Raw genomic sequence first — 10,430 nt, forward strand, 5'->3', positions numbered from 1 at the left:
AAGTGTAATTTTAACAATTTTAACAGTGTACAGTTATTTCCCAGACTGCCCTGTAATTATAAAACAGAAAGCTATTGTTTATGCATAAAAAAATAACCTTTTTTTAGTTAAAAGTCCAAAATTTATGCTCTTCTTTAAAGTTTCCAAAGCTGTCCAGTGGGCCAGCTTTGACCGTCTGCCAATAAGTGATTTCCAGTATTTATGATTGTCGGTATTTAAACGGTTGTAAATGACTTGTTGTCCTTTAATATGTAAAACATATGTCAAATATATCTCTTGTGAATGAGATCGAGCCACTTTAAGCCAGAAAGATCATTTCTGTCACAGAATAGAAGCTGCAATCAGTTTCTGGCAAAGCGACTATTATTTATCCTTTATTTATGAATATGATACTCTCATTAACATAAAAATGTCTTTCTCAGAAGAGCTCTGGCAAAGAGGGAAGCAACAACCATAACATAAGAGTTGTATAAATATAATTTAAGTGCCAAGTGGATTTAAGTGGATTGATTACAATGTAGAACACAGAAGTACATACAATAACGCATAACGCGAGTCATAAAGATACTTACAAAACATGTAATTTCTTTATTTTATTTATAAGACCTTCGTAAACCCTGCTGACTGCAGACTATCAATATAACCAAAGATATTGATTAATTAAAATGTGAATATATACACTTAACTATATATTTTTGGCATTGTATAATCTATTTAATGTGTAGACTGATACTGATAAATCAGCTAACAAAAATCAAATCGAGCATCAGTTTAATAAAATAAATTATAAGTCAGAGCCACTGTTTAGTACTACTGCATGAACACAGCAAAGAGCAAATGTGAATTGATGCAGCCCCAAAAGGTCTTAATGGAGGCATGAAAATTGTTTTCTGTATGTGATTGGATGTAAGGTGAAGAATAACAACGTGCAACATATCCCTGGTGGTCTAGTGGTTAGGATTCGGCGCTCTCACCGCCGCGGCCCGGGTTCGATTCCCGGTCAGGGAACTAGCTTTTTCGTGCTCTATGAAGGCTACATGTTGTTTTCCAATTACACAACTACTTCTACAGGCTGGCACGGAGAGGCTAAACTTCACCTGTTTTTTTTTCTCTGACCCAGTATAAAAATATTGAGTCATAACCAAAAGTGAATATTTACTGTTATGTATTATGTTTGTTTGCACGTGGTCTTGTTTACACTCGTACCGTTTACCTGAATGAGCTTGTTTTTTTGCGTGCAGTTACTGGACTTCGTAGAGCATTACAGCTAATCAGCTAATCAGCAGGACTCACTAATCTGAAATGACTGACAGGATCGAGCCGATCCAAAGCGGGATGAATCTGCACTCCTTTGTTAGCCGCCGCTTACCTGGAGAACCAGCTGAAGTTGTGATTGCAAACCCTCACGTTTGTCATGCAGGTAGAGAACACCCACCCGAGGTGTTTTCTGGGTTTGCTGAGCTGCCTGTTCTTGGCTGGTCTCTACGTTGGCAGTTTGTACGTCTGGAGAAGCAGCTCACCAAGGTATACAGCTCACCAACAGGCATGAGAGAAGTGCTGTTAGGCCAGACAACTAAACTTAAACTGTGCGTGCAGGGATCATCCCAGTGTGATAAAGCGTCGCTGTGCTAGTGTGCTGCTGGTCTCTGCAGTGTCACCTGCAGTCGTGAAGACATGGATGCACTGGGCTGATGTCAAGGTGAGTATACTGTAGATTGTAACATTTCCCCTGGAGGATTTACCTTGTGACCCGACAAGTTTCAGCAATATCAGTTTAACTCAGAGGTTCCCAAAGTGTGGGGCCCGCCCCCTAGGGGCCATTGCAGGGGGGGGGCGCGGTATGAAAAGAAAAAAAAAGAGCGCTTGGACACTGTGGACAGGTTTTTGACGGGGCTCCCACATAAACGCAAAGCAGGAGATGAAGCATCGCCAAATATATTTCCAAACCAACTTCTTTCCAAGCCAAAGACAGGAAAATATGGTGAAGCATATCTTCCTTTGGCTTCACCTGCACAAGCAAGGTAGGTCTCCCCTGCAAAATTAGTTTCCCTGTGTCGGGAGCAGCGCTCAAATCACGGACAAACAGTATCCCACATTCTTGATTTTTAGTTCACAAACACTTCTTGTAATAACTAACTACTCCTGACATTTTGGACATGTTAGCTCTTTATGCAGTAAAGTTACAGTGGGATACAAATAATATCAGGCTGATCCTGCCGTAATTTGTTCCCCTGTCTAAATCACGGACAAACAGTATCCCACAGCTGTTTATGTGTTTAAACCCATTTTGCACAGAGAGGCATTTTCTTGAAAAATATATTGATAGCAATGTTGAATATTATTACACAGGAAAAAAAAACAACTACACGTAAAATAATCACACCGTGGCGCCTCTGCCTTTCTAAATGGAGGGACAGTAACTGCGTGTGTATGTAGCGTGTAAAACCTGAAGATAGTCAGATTAACAGTAACAGTATTTTGTCTCTATCTGCCATTCTGCAATTCATCTCATGTAAACAATAACGTGGCGCACAGCGTGACGTGAAAAGAGGCACATACCTTTGACGTTGCGTGACGAACTCTGTAATCCTCGCCCACACGTAAACGCAAAAAAGGAGTTTTAAATAATTTCCGTTTTCGGTGAATCGCAACGCCGTTTACGTGTTGACGAAAGGCCCAAACGCATAGAAACAGCTGAGTTTTCAAAGATACCCGTGTAGGTGTGGACGTAGCGTAAAAGAGTTAGTAGTATATTTTATTACTAACTGTAATTTATTGCCGTTTACTTGTATTTGCTTAATTGTTTACTAAATGTTTGAGGTGTGAAATAAACCGCAATGGAGTTTGTAAACAAAATATGGTGTGTGTGTTTGGAGGATGTGTTTGTGCAGGGGGGCGGGGTTAGGTGGTGGGGCGCGAACATTTTCTTGTAAAAAAGGGGGCCTGGCAAAAAAGTTTGGGAACCACTGGTTTAACTCAACTCTGTGACCATTTAAACTCCACCCATCATTAAATTCTGTATCTGTTTGTTTATTTTGCCTGATTGCTACCTTTGAGTAAAGGATTTCTTCCACCACTAATCTATACCAATCAAATATCTGTGATTACTGCTCATCGTAAAATTAAATGTTATAAACAATATTCCCAAAAGTATTTGCTTGTTTTTCTTCAAACTCAACTTGAACTTGAAATATCCTTATGGTTTAATATGATGTTGCTATGATGTAGCTATAACAGCTTCAACTCTTCTGGGAAGGCTTTCCACAAGGTTTAGGAGTGTTTAAGGGAATTTTTGACCATTCTTCCAGAAGCACATTTGTGAGGTCAGACACTGATGTGGGACAAGAAGGCCTGGCTCGCAGTTTCAGGCCTAATTCATCCCAAAGGTGTTCCATCAGTTTGAGGTCAGGACTCTGTGTAGGCCAGTTAAGTTTTTCCCCACTAAGCTTGCTCATCCATGTCTTTATGGACCTTGCTTTGTGCACTGGTGCGCAGTCCTGTTGGAGCAGGAAGGAGTCACCCTCGTCCCCAAACTCTTCCCATAAAGTTGGGAACATGAAAATATCTTGATATGCTGAAGCATTAAGAGTTCCTTTCACTAGAACTAAGGGGCTCAGCCCAACTGAAAAACAAGACCATAATCCCCCCTTCACCAAACTTTACACTTGGCGCAATGCAGTCAGACAACCGCCAAACCCAGACTCGTCCATCGGATTGTCCATCACTCCACAGAGCACGTCTCTATTGCTCTAGAGTCCAGTGGCGGAGTGCTTAACACCACTGCATATGACACTTTGCATTATTCTTGGTGATGTGAGGCTTGGATGCAGCTGCTCGGCCATGGAAACCCATTCAATGAAACTCTCTGCGCACTGTTCTTGAGCTAATCTGAAGGCCACATGAAGTTCAGAGGTCTGTAGTAGTTGACTCTGCACAAAGTCGGTGACCTCTGTGCACTGTGCGTCTCAGCATCCACTGACCCCACTCTGTGATTTTACATGACCTACCACTTGGTGGCTGAGTTGCTGACATTCCCACTCAATATAGTGTATTTTGATCTCACAGCAGGCTTTAGTAGCTAATGTCCTAAACACAGGACTTCAGTGACTCATTTAAACGTCATTCTCACAGTTTCTAAAACACATTTTGCCTTTCAGGTCGACGTGTCTGTGTGGGAGTTGATGGGACTTCGCATGGACGGTTTGGTTGCTGCATCCATATTACCTTTATTACTTACTATAGTAAGTCAGGGGGTCCCACATCTGATTAACTTGATTCTGCATTAAAAATATTAATACATATTTTGTTTAGCAATACATTTGTAACATTATGCTTCATTAGAGATGGAAGGAAGAATAGCACTGATTTCAAATTGCTTAAGTGAGGGCACAAATATCTCTGAAGTTTTACATGTAGAGCACATTAAATACTTACAGATGAAAACCCAGGATTTATTTATATTTACATCATTAACATAAGATTTGTCATAAATGAAGAAAACCATAGTCAATGAGTTTTTCAGTCGCTTCAAACAGTAATCTGTAGATTCTGTTTCTCTCATACAGCATTATATTTATGCTTAGCTGAGGCATGCTCGACATTTCAGAGATTTATTTCCATTCCTGCTAAGCGTGGCCTCAGCTTAGCTTTGCAACTTCCTTTAAATGTCTGCATTCTGCAGTAATATCCCCATGGGCGAGTTTAAACCACTCACTGACAAATGTACCCTGTAGTTTCCAGTTTAATCTTTTTTTTATTTACATCCTCTAGATTTTATAAACAACTGGTTTTACTCACCCACGTCAGGTTTTTTATCTCGGCCCACTGGTTCACTCCGCTATGGACAACCCCAAAGGCTTCACCGGGGAAATGCAGTGTGCACTGGGTACGTTTGTCTCTATAATAACTGAATGTTATGTCGGGTTAACTGGAATCAGAGAGCTGCACATGTGTGCTTTCATGCACTTCCCTCAGATGTTCAGTCATGGAGGCGGTGTGCGGGGGACGCAGTGTGGCTCAGAAACCAGGTGGTGGCACCAGTGACAGAGGAGCTGGTGTTCAGAGGGGCCATGCTTCCTATGTTGGTGCCCTGCACGGGACCCACAGGCGCTATCGTCACAGCTCCACTGTTCTTTGGAGTTGGTATGTGAAAACGTTTTGAAACAACAGCAGCAGGTCAACAGCAGATTGTCTGCCTCCATCTCACCCCGTCTCCGGCATCCTCCTCTGTCACACCAACCCTATGCATGTCCTCCTTTCCTACATCCATGAACGCTCTCTGTGATCTTCCTCTTTTCCTCCTGCCTGGCAGCTCCATATTTACCCTCTTTTATCCAATCCAGTCACCACCCTTCCTCTGCACATGCCACCAAGGAGGAGAGAATAATAAATGTTGCATTTTGTGCCTCATTTTTTCTGCCAAATCTATGTTTGCTAGTATTACATTACATTTGGTTTTACTGACATTAATGTCAACTGCCTTGTTTTAGCTCATTTCCACCATGTCATAGAGGAGCGACGCCTTGGGAAAGAGAGCATGAGTGTCATCCTTCTGGTGGCAGGTCAGTTAGCTGAAAAGGCAAACCATGTTGTTATGATCAGAGCAAGATGACTCATTTCTTTTACCTTGATTTTGATAATCTTTATGTGACATGGACTGATAAAACTAAAACTGAGCACTTTGAATGCATCTTTTTTCTCTCACAGGGATGCAATTCTTGTACACAACCGTTTTTGGCGCTTTTACTGCCTTTATATTCATAAGAACTGGTAAGATATGTAATCTATACGATAATTTGGTCACGCATTAGCCTACGTTAATCGACTCATTTCATCTGAAATCTTTGTTTTGTTTTGTTTTTTAAGGGCATGTTGTCGGTCCGGTTTTGTGTCATTCATTTTGCAACAGTCAAGGCCTGCCTGACATCAGCTCTGCCCTGCAACACCCTCAGAGTTCAGCTCTGCTCTTCTTATATCTGCTGGGAGGCCTGCTGTTTCTGGTGCTGCTCTTCCCGCTGACAGACCAGTACTTTTATGGTCCCATTCCCATCTGCAGCCTGGCTCCCCCTCCAGCGTCGGTTTGCTGAATGAAATCGAATTAAGTTAAATGCGCTCCAGCTCTTGAAACTATCTCCTTCTTTTACTCTGGATTTCAGTTTGTGATGTTTCTGTTTTTTGTTTCTTTTTAACAAAACTGAAAATCTATGCGTGTATATATGTCTATGCGTGGGTTGGTCAGCATGAGAGCAGAATGATTAGAGCAGTTTAGACATTTCCTGCATGGTCAAAAATATTTCCTACTGTATTGAAACTCAATGCCAGTACAACTTTCTCTGGTTAAAAGGGAGAAAAAGATGTGTGTGTGTGTGTGTGTGTGTGTGTGTGTGTGTGTGTGTGTGTGTGTGTGTGTGTGTGTGTGTGTGTGTGTGTGTGTGTGTGTGTGTGTGTGTGTGTGTGTGTGTGTGTGTGTGTGTGTGTGTGTGTGTGTGTGTGCATGGCTGAGAAAAACAGATGAACTGTGAAAGGGAAGGCAGTAGAAAAAAACACAGGCAGACAGAGAGATGGAGACAGACACAAACACAGCCGATGTTGCCAGAAAATAGACAAAGGGAACCAAAGTGAGAGGCACAACTAAAACGTGTGCTATTAGGACAAATAAGGCTATGACAGTCAGACTTGAGCAGTAAATGCAGAAAGAAGTGAGGGAAAATGGTTGGAGTGGGCGGAGAAAAGGAAAACGGAGAAAATAAAGGAGAAATGTAAAGGAAAAGTGGAGGGGGAAGAAGCTTAAAGTCTTTCCCCAGAGAAACTGAAAATGTGAAGTAGCAGAAAGGAGGGAGAGGAGGTCATTCAGGGTCTGTGGAAATGGTTAAAGGTTGCATTGGACAATTAAGATTTATGAGTCAGACAGATGTTTACAAATTAAAACGGGGGTAAAGTCACGCATGTTTCTGCACATGTACTACGTGCATATCTTAGCAGCTCTTCAGTCAGTAAACTCTGGTCTTGACTAAAGTTTTTTGAATCCCATTTCAACTGGTAAGGGTTTTTTTTAAGCCTTTATTAGATGGAAAAGGAGAAAAGTGGGGGAAATGACACGCAGGAGATGGTCTGTGGCAGATATGAACACAAACAGCCTTTGGCATATGGGCTGCCTGTTTAACCACATGTACAGACGCTCCTGCAGCAAAAAAAGATCTGATTTTTGTAGTGTGCCTCTGTACACCACCACAGTGGATTTTAAATCAAACAGTCAACATGTGATTGAAGCGCAGACTTTCAGCTTTAACTCAAAGGCTTTAACAAACATATTATACTGGCTGTTTAGGAATTACAGTCATTTTTTATATACAGTTCCCCATTTTCAGAGGCTCAAGACTATTTCTTGGTGTCTCGTTCTCTGGTGAGTCTAACTATTGGGTCCTCTATTGGTAATATTGCTATAACGGATCATGCTCCCATTGACCTTGTTCTTTCTGGTAATGATAATATTAAACCGTCACCTAGGTGGCGTCTGAATAACTCATTATTGAAGAATAAAGGTCACTGTGAATGTATAAGGGAAATGATAAAGGAGTTTTGGTTGCACAATGAGGGCTCTATTGACGATGTTGGAATGACCTGGGATGCTTTTAAGGCCTACCTGAGGGGGCGCCTTATCCAGTATTGCTCCTTGATTAAAAAAGCTGAGAGGGACAAGCTGATGAAGCTGGAACAGGATATCAAGGAGCTTGAAAAACAACACATGCTGCACCCAGAGAGGGAATTATGGAACAAATTAATTAAATTTAAATTTGAGATGAATAGTATACTGGAGAAAAAAGCGGAATATGCAATGTTTTGTTTAAATCAAAAGTATTTTGAACAAGGGGAGAGAACAGGTAAAATGTTGGCACACAGGGTTAAGCAGATAAAATCTAGCAACCTTATACCATCTATTTTTTGTTCCTAGTAATAATAATAAGTTGACCACCAGTAAAAAGAAATTAATGATGCCTTTACTAAATTCTATCAGGAGCTTTACACTTCCAATGGATTGGTGGAGGAACAGAGGCTGTCAGATTTCTTTTCTTCTATTAAAATTCCCAGCCTGTCTGAAGACCAAAGAACTGTATTAGAAGGTAAGATTACACTAACTGAAGTTAAGCAGGCAATTGGCAGTCTTAGATTGGGCAAATCTCCAGGCAATGATGGATTTCCATCAGATTTTTATAAGGTGTTCGTGGGCTTAATTAGCTCCAAGACTACTATCGGTATATCAAGATGCGTTTCAAAGAGGGAGACTACCATTTAGTATGCGATCGGCAGTGATCACATTATTATATAAAAGGGAAAGACCCACAGCATTGTGGGAATTACCGTAATTTCATTAATTAATGTGGACGAAAAGATTATTTCAAGATACTAGCTTTTAGGCTTGAGAAAGTTCTTCCTTGTTTGGTTCATAGGGATCAGGTCGGTTTTGTGAAAAACAGAAGTTCTGCAGATAATTTACGAGGTTATTGCACATATTCTGGAAGAGCAGGACTAATCTAGACCCTGTCGTCAGCGTTCTCCTTAGATGCAGAGAAGGCCTTCGATAAAGTTGAGTATCCCTTTCTGTTTTATATGTTGAAGAGATTCGGTTTTGGTCCCATTTTTAGGCAGTGGATTCAGGTGGTATACACAGATCCAATGGCTACAGTTACTACCAATGGGATAATGTCACCCTCCTTTTCGTTAAGTCGGGTACTAGACAAGGCTCACCTTTATCACCACTCATTTTCGCCCTGTTTTTGGAGCCTTTGGCTATTGTGAATGTAAGCAAATCAGAGGAGTGGATATGGGTCAAGAAGAACATAAAACTTTTTTGTATGCAGATGACATTTTACTGATCTCAAGTAACCCAGAACAGGCTGTTCCTGCAATTTCCTCAATTATTGATTCCTTTTCTGTAATCTCTGGCTACACCATAAATTGGTCTAAATCGGAAGTTATGCCCATTTCTAAATTGTGTCCTCCAGTTATGAGGAGCTCATGGCAGTTCAAGTGGATGCCCGAGGGTCTGACTTACTTGGGGATTAAACTGACCCCTGGTTTAGACAACATAATGCAAGTAAATATTTCCCCAGTGATTCAAAACATTCGTCCGCTGTTGCAGAATTGGGTTAAGATGAATCTGTCCCTTTTGGGCAGAATTAATTTGGTAAAGATGCTTGTTGCCCCTAAACTTCAGTACCTTCTTCACATGTTACCGATAGCAGTCCCACATAATTTGCTAAAGCTTTATAATACATGTGTGGAGGGTTTTGTGTGGGCAGGCAAAAAGCCATCTTTTAATCGGTCCAAATTATATGCTGCAAAAGATAATGGCGGGTTGGCATTGTCCAAGATGGTTTGGTATCACTATGCTTTCTCCCTCTCTCAGTTAGTTAAGATACATAATTCCCTTATAGAAGCCTTCATGGGTTGCGATTGAGGAAAGTCTTGTGGCCCCTTCGTCTTTAGAGGCCTTCCTCACACAGAAGGGAAGACCAGTACCGTTTAAAGATCCTGTATTGGCTTTCATGCAAGAGACCTGGTGTAGAGTTCACCAATACACCAACGTTAGCCCTTATCTAACCTCTAGAGCCTCTATCTGGTATAATAAGAAAATATTAATTGGTAAGAAACCAGTTAGGTGGGAGGCTTGGGCTAGGACAGGTATTAATCAGGTGGGGGATTTATTTGGGCAGACTGGTATGAAATCGTTTGCAGAAATCAGACGAGAATTTAATCTGGATCCAAGGGAAATTTGGAGGTTTTTTCAAATAAGACACTGTATTAAAACCATTTTGAATAATAACCCAGACCCTCCATCTAGTATTCAGGAGATGTTTGCAGCTCCTGGCATTAATAAAATCAGGGCATCCAAATTTTATGGGATTATCAGAGAGGCGCACTCTCCCAATTTGGGGGGACTGAGGCAGTGTTGGGAGAAGGATCTGGGTATCCAGATTTTAGAGGATACTTGGAAGCAGCTCGTTTTATCATGGTATGTTTGCTCACCTGAAACACAGTCTCAACTTATCCAGTATAAGTTGCTTCACAGAAATTACTGGACTCCCAGTAAATTAGCCAGGCTGAAGCTTGTGGATAATGACACTTGTTGGAAATGTCAGGAGGAAGCCGGGACTCTAGTTCATATGTTGTACTCATGTCGGAAAAATGATTATTTGTGGGACGGGATCATTAACTTTGTGAATGATATTTTAAACTTAATCTTTCTAAATCTCCAGCTGTGTGTGTCCTGGGCTTGATACCTGACAATAGTATTCTTTCAAAAAAAACAGAGACTGTGGATGCATCTGGCTTTCATAACAGGATGCAGGATAATACTGAGGCACTGGAAGTCATCCAGCCCCTGTTCTCTCAGGGAATGGACTGAACAAATGTATAAGATGGCATTATAT

At 41.2% G+C, this 10,430-nt stretch overlaps 1 protein-coding gene and 1 non-coding gene across 2 annotated transcripts; both read left to right on the top strand.

Annotated features, from left to right (window-relative positions):
- The first annotated feature begins 936 nt into the window (after positions 1 to 936).
- trnae-cuc lies at positions 937 to 1,008 on the top strand. The gene has a single exon. It is a non-coding gene; the product is annotated as a tRNA-Glu (tRNA).
- Positions 1,009 to 1,178: 170 nt separating this feature from the next.
- Positions 1,179 to 6,372, top strand: LOC116319717 (CAAX prenyl protease 2-like). The gene is made up of 8 exons (XM_031739130.2): positions 1,179 to 1,524; positions 1,597 to 1,699; positions 4,158 to 4,241; positions 4,807 to 4,885; positions 4,975 to 5,142; positions 5,490 to 5,561; positions 5,707 to 5,769; positions 5,866 to 6,372. The coding sequence occupies exons 1-8, from the start codon at positions 1,415 to 1,417 to the stop codon at positions 6,084 to 6,086; spliced, it is 900 nt and encodes a 299-aa protein (XP_031594990.2). The 5' UTR covers positions 1,179 to 1,414; the 3' UTR covers positions 6,087 to 6,372.
- The last annotated feature ends 4,058 nt before the right edge of the window (positions 6,373 to 10,430 follow it).

The sequence above is a fragment of the Oreochromis aureus genome, linkage group 10 (assembly GCF_013358895.1).
Source record: "Oreochromis aureus strain Israel breed Guangdong linkage group 10, ZZ_aureus, whole genome shotgun sequence".
NCBI classification, from domain to species: Eukaryota; Metazoa; Chordata; class Actinopteri; order Cichliformes; family Cichlidae; genus Oreochromis; species Oreochromis aureus.